The sequence below is a fragment of the Condylostylus longicornis genome, unplaced genomic scaffold (genome assembly GCF_029603195.1).
Source record: "Condylostylus longicornis isolate FDR11 unplaced genomic scaffold, ASM2960319v2 ptg000027l, whole genome shotgun sequence".
Classification (NCBI taxonomy): domain Eukaryota; kingdom Metazoa; phylum Arthropoda; class Insecta; order Diptera; family Dolichopodidae; genus Condylostylus; species Condylostylus longicornis.
Window position 1 is genome coordinate 3,362,516 of NW_026577996.1, and position 13,908 is coordinate 3,376,423.

A 13,908-nucleotide genomic window follows, 5' to 3' on the forward strand; every position below is an offset into this window, starting at 1 on the left:
TCAGTTGTTTTATTAACACTAAATCATATTTTTCTAACAGACTTTTTTTTATTTTTTTATTACATGCTATTACAATTTACAAAAATATTCGATTATTTTACAAAAGTAATTTTTGATGAAGATACAAGTTAAAAAAGTTCTTTTTTTGCTTTATGTACATATGTATCTACTTAACAAAACAAAAAAACATTAACTTACAACAATATTTAAGTAATATAATATGATTTTGCAGAACAATAATAGTTTTTTCCTTATTCTGGTAAAGTTTTTTTTAAAGAAATTTTTATTTCTCCAAATTTAACCTAAGTATTTCTTTTAAAAATATTAAGTAGGCCTCTGACTTTTTTTTAACAAATTCAATTTGATTGTAACTAAAGTTAAGAAATTTTTAATTTTAAATTCACACAAAAATCATAAAATTAAAATTGTTAGTTACAATGACATTGTGTAAAATTGATTTACGTATGTATGTATGAATTTTTGTAAGTACATATTATTAAATACAATTTAATTTTAATTTTTGTAGTTTAAAAATATAATAAAATTTTAATTAAGTTCAATTTTTTCTTAATTATTAAAAGTAAAAATAATCTGGTTTTTATACAACAAAATTTAGTTAAACAATTAAAAAAAATCGTTTAATTACAACTGCTACAATAATTTTTTTATAGGATCGTCTGCTTTTAGATAATTTAAAATAAAATTTAAGAAAAAGGTTATACTTCACCTAATTGTTTTCATTCAACCGCAAAAAAAAAAAAATTCATCAGTCTGTTAAGGGTTATGAGATTTAAAAGCCTATAAAATTACTGCAAAAAATTTTAAAACTTTAAGATTTAGAATACTTTAACTTTAAGCTGTTGCAGTTTCTAAAATTAAAGAGCAAATAAGTATTAAAAATTTGAAAATAAACATTTCACAAAATCGCTACTTAAATAAAAACCAGAATTTTTTTTTGTAATCAGTCATTAATTTCAAAGTGAAAATAAAAATATAATTTTAAAATAAATAGCCATTAATGTCAACATTAATTTTTATTTAAAAACGCTTGTTAAAAAACAATTCATGTTGCTTTCGCATTATAATTTTTTTTTTTGTTTCAGTTTACTACTTTTTAATTTAAGTTTATTTAACTAAAATAAGTCAACCTTTGGCTTTACCGTTAAGTAATTTCTTTGTAGTCCCATGTGATAAAATTGCTAGTTGCGTTGTTTTCAAATCTCTTACTGGTTCTTCTTGGTCTAAAAATTAATTTTAAAGGAAAAAATAAATTTAAATTATATTTAACGATAAAGGTTTTAGAAAAAGAAAAAATAATTGATTAACATAATTATCACGCTATGTTTTGAAATTTAATCAAATATTCGCTATATAGTAATAATGAAAGTCAGCATTTGATGTAGACTAGCAATGTTACAAAAATACAGTATTAAAAAGTGACTGCCATATTTTCAAAAAGAGACAACATGAATGTTACTTAAAAATCATAAAAAATACATTTTTATCGATATTAAGTGGGACAAAACAATTATTATGATAGTTCTGAATAGCACCATTAGTTTTTATTAAATTATTTTGATAAAGCTGTTGAAAGTCTTACCACTTGGTCATTAGAATAATATGTCGGACTACTATTTTTAAACGAAAAAGATTTTGAAGTAAAATATTAGTAAAAGCAAATTTTTTTTTTTGTTAAAGTAATAAAAAGTAGTAATTTTAATATTTAAAAACTAAAATTTACATATATATGAATTTTGATATATATATACACGTGTATATCTGATTAAAAATGAATTGTTACATAAAATATTGCTTTTAAAAAGTTTTTTTTTTATTAACACATTAAATCAGGAAGTACTCTCTATATATATTCTATATGATCATAAATAAGTGTTAGAATAAAAACCATTAATGTCATATCTATAGGACACTACTATCACAAAAATTTATTTTTTATTATAGACTATAATTGGTGAAAATAGAATAGTAATGCAATGCACAAAATTACATAACCGTATACCATATTAGTCCCATAAAGCATTGCATCACGATCTAATTACTTTCCAAATATGACCATTTTATCATGCAAAATTAATTCAAAATAATAAAAAATTAAATATTTATACAATTAAATAAAAAAAAAAAGAATGCGTTGTAATGTAAATAAATTTATACTGCACCTATATTGCAGAAGCAGCTTTTGAAAATAATATTAATACATAAACAATTAATTTAGTACCCATTTATTATATTTTTAATAGCATCATCCTTGAAATATTAACAACACTTCAAAATAGCGTTAACTGTTAGATAAATTCTTAACAGATACCTTTAAAAAATAAAAATAAAATCTGTGAAAAGCTATTTTTCGGTGGGTATTTTAAAATAGTTTTTTTTTACAAATTGTCTACCTTTTCAGCAAACATTAAAATTGATTAATTTAATCAAACCAAAAATGGCTTATAAATAACTTTTTAATTATTCAAAGCAAAAAATACCCATTAGAAACTTTATAATATATTACTGTTTTCAAGTTTTATGTATTAAAAAAATTAGTGTCAAAAATATAGTATAAATATTTAAAACCGTAAAATAAGTACAATCCAAATACATATATGTATGTTTTGTTTTGTTGTTAAAAAAATAATTTTTAATTTAGGATTAGTCAAATAAAAATTAACTATTTTTAGTTATTTTACAATATTTAAAAATCTTATTTATAATATTTATTTCATCGGCTAACTTATTTTTAATCTACAAAATCATCATCATTCTTTTTATTTTCTTGCTCTTGTACAATATTTCTATTTCCCTTACCATGAAGTGAATGACAGAATTTATTTGAAACACTCCAATCTTCTTTAAGTGATAAATTAAACATTGAATATTGTGGATCACCAGTAACTTCTTTGACGATGTTTAAGAATTTTGGCAAACAATTTGTTAGTGATTCACCACTTAATGATGAATAGGTTTCTAAAAGTATCAGTCCTTTACATCTAAAATATAAAGAAAAAGAATTAAAAATTAATTTCAAAATTAGCTTAATAGATAATTTTATTGAAACTCCATAAAATGTTTTCAACGATTTAATTGTGCATGACCAAAAACGTGTTTATCATAATGGAGGCTTTTAAAATTTTAAATACCTCAATTTAGAGAACTCAATTTAAAGACACTCTAGTGTGTTTCTTTTTTTATTTAAATTTACCTAGGATGACTGGGTTCCTTATAAATATCCAATTGAAAATATTGATTATTAACTAAGAAACATCTTCTCTTCTTATATATAGTAAAATGAGCGTCGTCACGTTGAGCTAACAGCATCAAATAGTCCCTGTGTGTTAATTGTGTCTTAACTTCAACAGATTGACCATGTACATGTGGTCGGCGTATTGTATGAATATAACTCCAATGATTATTTTGACCACGTTTTCTGAGTCTTGCCTGTACTTTTGGTCCGGAAGATTGCAAATAATGATGTATAACATCGAAGTCTTGAAACGGTGGAAACTCTGAATCAGCAGGTAAAGATGCAACTGTAATATTAGAGAAATCAGTAAGATGAAATAAATGAATGAGAAAATATAATAATGTTTACCCAAAAATTTGAGTTTTCGTGATGTTTGTTTTAGACGATCACCTATATCTATACCCAACTTCATACAGACACTCTCAATCATGCGGTTCATTTTGGTTTCAAAATCACTTGAATTATCTATAACATCAAAATAAGGATGACCGACCCAAGCTGCTGCAGATTTATAATCCAATTCACGAGCTAAATCAACTCCTTCTGAGCGGCAAGCGTGATCCTTTAAAAAACGTATAAATATATGTATATATATGTATATATAAATAAACATATATATATAAGTATAAGTATACTTGGATGCACGAAAAATTGTAGTAATTTGGTATAAATGTATTCTATGCGTTCTTATGATTACATATATAAATATTTAAAAATTTTATAGAACATATCACATACTTCTATCGTGTAAAAATCTTCTGCTCCATTTGCTGCTGAAACTAGATGAAGGATCTGATTATAACGATTATCCCTTAGTTCTATAGCATTCCAATGATTTGTTTCCATCATTTTTTTCCATTTTTCTTTTGAAATATCTAAAAAATTAAAAATTTAGGATTTTAGAAGAGTCAATATTTTTCTGGGTTTATTTTTTTAATAATATTTACATGCACTTGCATCCATAACTCCGCGATCGCATATGATTAAACAGTTTTTGGTACTTGATGCTCCTAGCTCGAAGTATGTATTTTCTATTTGAATCATTGTTCGAATAAGATTTTCTTGAAATTTATAAGCTGAAATAGAATAAAAGAATGTTTTAATAATGCAAAGTCTTAAATACTTTACTGCAGATTACATTAAAATTGTTCTTTCATTTAGAATTCAAAATGTGCAATATTATATATGTATATATATAAAAGAATAATAAATTTATATAGATGTAAATGACTGGAAAATAAATATTTATGTGAAATTGTTTTAATAAGCGATCAATCAATCAATAAAAAATTAACAAAAATAATGGTAGACATGATCCACTTTAAAATACATTGAAATAAACTACTTATTTAAAATTGATTTGCCAATTTAGTAGCATGTACATAATATATATATATATATATATATATATATATATATACATACATATATATATATATAATTTTCCAACTTTAATTAAGTTGGAAAATTGAATTGAATTCTGATTTACTCATTTATTCAATTTTATTACCAAATATTTATCAAAACTAGTTTCAAACCAATATGTCTGTTTATGAAACATTTTATAAATGTACCGTAATATATTACTAAGCTCATGTGTCAAACATTTTTAATTGACTATTCGTGTATACCAAAAAATTTAAATTTTTTAAATATCAATATTATACAAACCGAAAATAATATATTTTGTGAAAACTCTAATTTTAGATATGTATATATTGTATTGATACCCGGAGGACGATATAACTTGTATTTATGAACACATAATGTCTTATGTCTATACATAATGTCATATATCTTTTATTAAAATTTTAATAAATGAAGGCTGTGTAAGTAATAACAATTTTAATTAAATGAAAAATGATAAAATATAATTAATGCATATCTTTTTATGCAGATAAATAACTAATAATTTTGATAAGTATTAGGTCAGTAGAAAAATTATTTTCAAAAAATTTTCGATGAGATCAAAGGGAAATTATTTATTAAAAATTAGGGTAATTGAGACTGATTGGTTTAACTTCTTAGACATCGAAATAATATTTGGTACAAAAACGCATATCGTTATTTCTTCAAATTTCAAAATTGCATTTTATATACATATTTATTTTAATCTTTTGTGTTCATTTTGGGTGTACATTTATTTTTATATGCTTATTTGATTTCTAATGAATAATAGGACAGTTTTTTCTTTAATGATGAATGATTATGCTATAAGATATTTTCATTAAAATTATCTTGTATATAGGAAAGGTAAAATTATTTTATATTATTGATAATTCAAATTTGTAAAATTATCATTAAGTTTTGAAAAATTAAGCAAAAATTAAACATGTTATAAATGTAAGTACATACATATATCGTTTTCAGACAATCACATTCAAATAAAACCAACCAAAAACCTTTTAAGCTTAAACTCACCTTCGCTACCGTCTGGTCTGTCAGCCGCTGCAGCTAAACATCTTGGGCAGCTGGCAGTCATGTCTATAATACTATGTTCTGGTGAGACGAATGGTAAACTAAGGTGTTTAAACGAAGAAGGTGTTTCGGGAACTTTTTTTTAATTGCATATTAATTTAACAAGATTTTTATAAATTAATAAATACTTAAACAATTCATTTATATGAATCAAAAACTTTTAGAATATCGATGATAAAAATAATGTCGATTTAATGAGGTTTATATCATATGTGTAAATAAAAATGTTATTTTTCTTTAAAATTAGTAAGTTAATTGTCAATTTTATTTGCAATAAAAATGAAGCGATATTTAAATTGAAAAATTCAACCATAACACAAAAGCTAAAAATAATGTCATGTCGATTTTTGGTTTTAAGAAATGATAACATTTTTAAAGATAACAGTGGATATCATTTAACATCATTTAACAAAAAAAAAAAAAGAAAGAAACTGGTAAAATGATCGTTGACAAAAAAAAATCGTTCCGTATTCCATTTCCTTAATTTAAACAATGTAGCACCGGCCATGTTATTCTACATTGTTTGAATATTTTTTCGACTATGCTGAAGAAAATTTCGAAAAATTTTTTCATACTTTTCACATGCATTTTGAAAGCATGTATTCTATTGAGTTAAGTTTTAGCACTTAAAGTGATTCATTATGGAAGTAACTTGTTCTCTCATAATTTCAAAGTACCAAATAATTACTAAATTTTTATTTCATTAATTTTAACCTCTCCTTAACGATTTCTATAGCCTTATTTTTGTTCTCTATTTAAACACATTTCCCTATATGCATTTTTAGAATTTCATATAAGAAATAACAGTTCTCTTGTTAAAAATTTACAACATTTTTTTTTGTCCGAAAAATTATAAAATCTTTAAATAAAATATTGTAATACCTTTCATATAATATGTAGCATCTTAATATACTACTACTAGGCTAGTACCCAATACATTTTGCATAAAATCATTATAAGAATATAGAAAGTGAATGAATTCTGCTTCACCCGCAATTTTTTGCTGATAAGTTAAGTTTGAATTGAAAATTAAATTCAATTAACAACAACATTATATATTTTTATTGTCCTTTTACAATTTGTTTTTTATATTGATTTCTCTATAAACATTTTATGATTACCGATTGTTATTTAAGCAAAATATGCACACGCAATAATGTGCTTACCAACTTAATTGCTGGTTTATGTAATAAAATATTATATCAATACCTCCTTATTAGCAATATAAAATCTTCATGAAATAAAAAAATAAAAGAAATAAGCAAATGTCAGAAGCCACATATATGTTCAATTTAAAGTACCTAAAAGCCGTACGTTGATTGTATTATGTCAATAAAATAAAATTTAAATAACCATTCAAAATGTTCTTCTTTTTCACTAAGCTATAGAAATCATTTGTTACTTGCATATTGTGCATATTAATGTATGTATGTGTGTATGTACATATTAAAGTGAAAACTTCATAAATATAAAAACCAATTAATATAAAAATTATGTCAATATTTTTTTTGTTAAAAATTTATTTTAAATAAAGATAAACCATTATAGATAAAAATTTATTTGTTTTTGCTTAATATTTGAATTAGTAGATATTTTAAAACTTGGATTATTAATGCTATAGCAGCTATAAACATAAAATATAAAGTTAAATTTAAGTAAACTTTTTTAACCGAAAAGCTTCGCTATAATTTTGAAGAATATATGTATTTCAAATAGATTAAAATTTCAATAATCATAACTACATAAACACATTTCAGTTTTCAAAGTTAACTTAATAAATGTACTTAAGAAATAACTAATTTTTTATGAGATCGCGTGCTTTTTTTATTGATTTATATCAATTAGGGTATTGCTTACTTTGAAATACTATTTTATTATTTATTATTTTAATTGTTAATGTTATAATACAATCATTAACAATTGATTTGTCGGATACATTTTTATTTGATACAAATGCCGAAAAAGAATTTGTAAATGTTTTCTATACTGTTCAATTATTAGCCAAATATTTCTTAGCTAATTAAATTATAAGGCACACAAAAAATATGAACTGCATTATCGCATAAAATCGTTGTTGGGTACCAAATTTTCTGTTAGTTAAAACATATTAAATACACGAAAGACCTACAAAAATGTTTAAATTTTTTTAGTTTCTCATTTCATTCGCATATTTAAACAAAAAATAAATACAATTAGTACAAGATATCCTTATTTTTTAAATAATGCGAATACAAATTATTGAATTTATGTATTAATCAGAACCCTACATTATTCAAAATTTTATTCAATTTTTAGAAGCATTCAACTTGAAGCTTTCGCTGCGAGAACATAACAGAAAAAACAAAACATAATATTATTGACTTAATTTTTCTAATGTTTGAATTTGTGAATTTAACAATGAAGAATTTTAAAATTGCACATCGATAAACTTAACAAAAACTATTATTGTTAATCTTACCTTCTTTTTCTGTTAAATCTGAAAATTTCACTCCACCACTGGAAATGTAAAATTGTTTTTGGAATATTAGTATGTTTATTATTATCAGAATTCATAATTTTAATAAAATATATTCTTCTTACCTTAAAAGAACTGAAGCAGTTTCAGGAACTCGAAAAACCTTTAAAATGTAATGAGAAGCAAAACATATTAAATTATTGTTAAATAATTACTTAAATAATTACTTAAATGAATTGTATATTCATATATTGTTATGTACATAATACAAAATATGTTACGAATCGGAAAAATTAGAGATAAGTTTTTTCATAATTTTAATTTTACATGTATAAATTTATGTTTATCTTCCAATTTATTACTTTCAAAACTATGGATTTGAAATTATTAATCTCGACGTAGTTTAAATTAGCAAAATCCTGAACACTATTTGTTTCATTAATTTTTTGTTTTTACCGCCCATATATTTTTTTTGGAAAATTTTATTGTTCTATTTGATAAAATGATCCACACAATATTGCAGTAACACAACACGTAAAACGCCTTTTACATAACATGTTCTTCCTGCTAATCTTAGTGCCCAGGTTTTATTTTTTTACGTTGAGATATTTTGAATATATGTACAAGGAAAAGCTTTTTATCTCAAGTAATGCAAACTTACTTTCCAACCCAAATTCTCGAAAAATGTGCATAGTCTCGACTGACCTGTCGTTTTACCGCCACATGGTCCTGAAATTAATTAAAAAGCTTTATATCATGTTATTGAAAAATAATTAAAAAAGATTTCAAAAATTAATAATTGTGCATTTTATTTTTTTTTTTGTCAACTTGCATCGGTAAAATATAGATTGGATATTCCTCTTTTATAATCATATACTTTTAAAGATTTTCTTGCCTAAAATAAATTCTGTAAAATTCTTTTTTTATTATATAAAATTAGGAGCCTACCAATCAATTTAAATTCATTATATAATAAAAAAATAAGGAAGAAAATTTCAAATAATTGGAATTGGAACAAATTTTTCGTTATTAACAATTACATATAATGTTCGAAAAGCGCTATTGAAAAGCGTGTCATTTCAGAGTTGTACCCGTTACGCTATCATTCTGGGTCTTATTTTGAAATATTTTAATATAATGATAATTTATATTACGTATATTTAATTTATATTGAAGTATTGGTAGGGCAGGTCTTACATACTGAATGTAAGATGAGTAATTGAAGTTGCTCTACACATGTTTTGTAGAAAGATTTTGGATATTGCCAAAATTAAATAAGTGTACCTATATGATGCCAAATAATTATTTAATTTAATAATTATCGCAAAAAATATGCTTCAGTTAAGTTCAGATTAGAGCATTATTGCTATTTTATTTTCGATTTCGTATTAAAAATCGTTATACTGTTAAATTGCTAATTCTTGCACTACAATTTTTTTCCATTGAAGATAACACAAAAACCTGAAAAGATAGGTAAGTATGTATTACCTAATTGTTTAGATATACTTGTGAAACATGTGAATGCACACATGACCCACGTTCCGCCAAGCTTCATAATAAGTAAGAACAGTAAACACGTATTTTAATATTTTTGAAAATTAAGCACCTATAACCCTTTTACTAATTTGAAATCATTAATATGTATGTTGATGTACGCGTTACAAAAGAGCACATGATAAAATTTATCTCTATATCAATTTATCTCAACAGAAACATAAACCGAAAAATGTCATTTCCGTGAAATAAAAATAAGTTAACAAAATTTTTAACATAATACATACATATTTAGTTATAAATCATAAAATAACAAAACAATTAAATTAGCAAAAGAAAAAAAAATGAAACCAAGAAATTTGTATTTTGATGTAGGTACCGACTAGAATAAAATTTGTTGGTGTGTTTGTGTATATACTTAAATAAAACAAATATTAAGCTCATTTTGCAAAGTTGGTAAAGCACAAGGGTAATGTGGCACTGAATACAATTTTTAAAACCCATGTTTAGACTAAATGTGGGCCTAAATATATATACATATGTAAATACTACCTTTAAAATTAAATACTTGTAATGAAATCTGTTCTTATCCTTGTGCATTAACAAATTCCGTCTTAATTGTAAGGTAGGTAAGTAGGAACATATTATTATGTTAGAAATAAAATAAACATGAAACACGTTTTTGTTTAACAAAATATTCAAAAACAGATGGTACCCATGGGTTAATCCATAGTCAATGACTTCTCTTGTTTAGAATACGACAGAACTTGGTTACGTAACCGAACAATTTTAAAGATGTGTATGAAGACGTATAAAAATTAAATTAGTATCTATAAAATAAATTTTGTATGTCAATGTATAAAAGCTTATATAGTACGATTCTTTTTTTATAAACATTCGTTTTGTTAAATAACCATACTAACTTACCGCCAGTCAACACTATTTTGTATACTTTTTTGGCTTGCGATGCCTCAATTATAGCTGTTTTGTCCATTTTTCAAGGTAAAATTTCTGGCAAAATTTGATTGTTTTAAAATTTACTACAGCGCCTTTAATAAAATTAGTTGGTCAGCCGCCAAAAATAACTTCTTCAATGATATTTGTTTTTTCTATTTTTTTTGTTGTAGGTTTGTTTTTTAATACCGTGGAAAGCGATTCCGTATATTTTTAAAATTTTTTTAAATTATATTCCATTTAAAAATTTTCGTACGCAAGTAAATCAGCTATCACAGACTCCTTTTATTTTTTTGATTTTCTTCTATTTATAGAAAAACTATAATTCTACCATATTTTCAAAGGGAATATGTATATAAATAAAAATTAAAAAATTTTATATATTAGTTCCCTTTATTGTTTAGAACGAATCGTGGTTCTGATACCAAAATTTGAGAATTTCTCTTAATGGTTATCGAATACAACTTAACAAATTCATTTTGATAAAAAAATTTTTCTACTTTATATGGTAAAGAATTGTGAGCTGATTCACAACTAAAACGACGACAAAAATAACCAAACTCGCCGACGTTCACAATTGAAGTATTAAACATAAAAGCATTTTGGTTGTTCCTTATTTTTTATCAACATGCGCACATTATACTTGCATTCGTACCTATTTCAAAAAATTTAGACATTTGTCATTGACAGGGTCAACAAAACCCAGTCAACAATATCTGCAGAACTGTTCTTAATGGTCAAAAAGTCAATCAGTGTGGGTCGGGTAGTTTATGTATTTTTTTTTACAGAAATTAATTTCTTGAATTGCACTAATGCAAATTTATGTTGTCCAAACAACAATACATTGTAAAAATAATATAAAATTTATTTTTATGTTCTGTAAAATTTATTTATATGTATGTAAAAAAAGGAAATGTAAAAATTAAATTTTTAAATTTTCTATAAAAATATTCAGCTGTTCGATTTAAATTTTCAGTTCATACTATATTATGAACTGAATACTATAAAAATTGAAGTAAAGTATGTATGTATACATACCTAAATTTTTAAATGCACGGTTTGCTTTATTCTTGCTTTTATTTGACGCATATTAAAGATTTTGGATCAGTTCGCATTTTAAAAATTTTTCTGTTTACAATTTGGATGAAAAAATTTTGCAGAGTTTGGGTTTTATTTTCAGTTTAGACATTATTCAATTCAATTTAGATATTTTAATTTAGTCAAACTATGTAGATATATGTATATGTTATCTACGATTCTTAAGGTACAATTTTTTAAGACGTTTTTATTTCTAGTCTTCAATTGAAAAAGTTTCCTAATAATTTTCAGAAGTAAATGAAATTAGGAATTCTATAACCAGCTTATTAAAAATTTTAACCATATAGAAACTAGCTCATAGATATTTTAACTATAGTTTTCAAGATAAGTATAGTTAAACTATCTATAAAGAAAATAAAAATAAACCACCCTTAAGTTTTGGAATTCATGATCATAGAAATATGTAACTAGGTTTAAAGAGAAAAAATTTAAAGCTTACTCAAGTAAATATTAATTCTGGACAATAAACTGAAATTTCATTTATTGTTAAAAATGATACACTTCGAGGATTCAATTAAAATAACTTAAGTAATAAATAACTTTAAAATTAATTTAAAATAACGCTAAAATTAATAAACTCTTGCTAAAAAATGAAAAGAAAAACAAATTTGATGATTGATTTTTGTTTCATGAACAGACCTAAAGTTTTATTACATCAGTTAGGGGCAAAGAGAAAACTAAACAGTTTATTTATATTACAAACCTACGGTAACACGTGTTAGTCTTTATTGTTATAAAATTGTCAAAATTAAGAAAACCTCAAACAAAGCAATGTGGCCTATGACAAACATTACCAACGAAATTGTGAAGTATGTAAACAATAAACATACCAGTTGCAATAAAATTAAAATTTAGTCCTAAATAGAAAAAATTGAAAGCAAAAAAAGTAAAAATATGCCTGTATTTTGTAAGGCTGGTTGCGGGAATAGAGCTTTATTGAAAGTAAGTAATTAAAAAATCGTTTTACCATAACAACTATTAACTTTTAATAATTTTAGCGTCCGAAAACAGGTGATGCACTATGCAAAGAATGTTTTTTTTCTGCTTTTGAAACTGAAATCCATCATACAATTACGCAATGTAAGCTTTTTAAACATGGTGATAAAGTTGCAATTGCAGCTTCTGGGGGTAAAGATTCGACTGTTCTTGCTTATGTTATAAAACTTTTAAATGAAAAGTATAATTATGGCATACATTTAGTATTACTATCAATAGATGAAGGTATAACTGGATATCGAGATGATAGCTTAGAGACTGTTAAAAAGAATGGCGAGGATTATAAATTGCAATTAAAAATTATGTCTTATGAAGAGCTTTACGGGTGGAGCATGGACAAAATTGTTGCTAAAATTGGGCGGACAAATAATTGCACATTTTGTGGAGTATTTAGAAGACAAGCTTTAGATAGAGGAGCAAAGCTTTTGAAAGTAGACTGTATTGCAACTGGACATAACGCCGATGACATCGCAGAAACAGTAATTATGAATATTTTGCGCGGTGACACAGCTAGACTGCGACGTTGTACAAATATAAAAACAGGAGAATCGGATGAAATAATTCCCCGAGTAAAACCATTGAAATATGCATATGAAAAGGAAATTGTGATGTACGCTCATTTTAAGAAATTGATTTATTTTTCCACAGAATGCACTTTTTCGCCTAACGCCTACCGTGGTCACGCGAGAGCATTTTTAAAAGATTTAGAGAAAATTCGACCAACTGTTATTATGGACATAATACACTCTGGGGAACAACTATCTTTTAAAGATAATATTAAAAAACCTGTACAAGGAAATTGTGAACGATGTGGTTTTGTTTCTTCTCAGCAACCATGTAAAGCTTGCCTTCTTTTGGAGGGATTGAATAGAGGTTTGCCTAAATTGGGAATAGGAAAAAGATCAAAAGGAAATAAAATGATTTTGAATCAGGAATCTGTGTTGTCTATTAAAAGTAAAGCGAATCTAATCAATAGTGACTTTTGATAAAAAGGGATTAAATTAAAAATTATGTAAAAATGAAAATAATTGTACAAATAAAAAAATTTTTGAGAGTAAGAACAGATAAAGGTCGGAACTTTGAAAAGTGTTTTTAATAATCTTTTTGTTTTTCAACATTATATGCTGATAGATGTATGTACTATCAACTATTAAAATTAAATTGAAGGTGCAACCAGCCA

General features: G+C 24.4%; 2 protein-coding genes across 8 annotated transcripts; one reads left to right on the forward strand and one right to left on the reverse strand.

Annotated features, from left to right (window-relative positions):
• Positions 1–105: 105 nt before the first annotated feature.
• Positions 106–11,222, reverse strand: LOC129607592 (TRPL translocation defect protein 14). 7 transcript variants are annotated; one of them, XR_008696820.1, is made up of 13 exons: positions 10,608–11,222; positions 8,848–8,915; positions 8,312–8,349; positions 8,190–8,227; positions 5,675–5,806; positions 4,201–4,329; positions 3,992–4,128; positions 3,602–3,815; positions 3,212–3,539; positions 2,818–2,999; positions 2,240–2,329; positions 1,601–1,631; positions 1,224–1,241 (listed from the first exon to the last, which is right to left on the reverse strand). XR_008696820.1 is itself a non-coding variant. In XM_055518688.1 (12 exons), coding segments are annotated over exons 1-12 (1,365 nt in total). In that variant the 5' UTR covers positions 10,675–11,222; the 3' UTR covers positions 106–1,240. The 7 variants fall into 7 exon arrangements, 3 of the variants coding, with proteins under 3 accessions (XP_055374663.1, XP_055374661.1, XP_055374664.1); XM_055518688.1 differs by lacking the exon at positions 2,240–2,329 and having other exon boundaries at positions 106–1,241; XR_008696822.1 differs by lacking the exon at positions 1,601–1,631 and having other exon boundaries at positions 1,142–1,241; positions 2,181–2,329.
• Positions 11,223–12,490: 1,268 nt separating this feature from the next.
• LOC129607428 (cytoplasmic tRNA 2-thiolation protein 1) lies at positions 12,491–13,805 on the forward strand. The gene is made up of 2 exons (XM_055518451.1): positions 12,491–12,674; positions 12,731–13,805. Exons 1-2 carry the CDS (start codon positions 12,627–12,629, stop codon positions 13,712–13,714), a joined length of 1,032 nt encoding a protein of 343 aa, XP_055374426.1. The 5' UTR covers positions 12,491–12,626; the 3' UTR covers positions 13,715–13,805.
• The last annotated feature ends 103 nt before the right edge of the window (positions 13,806–13,908 follow it).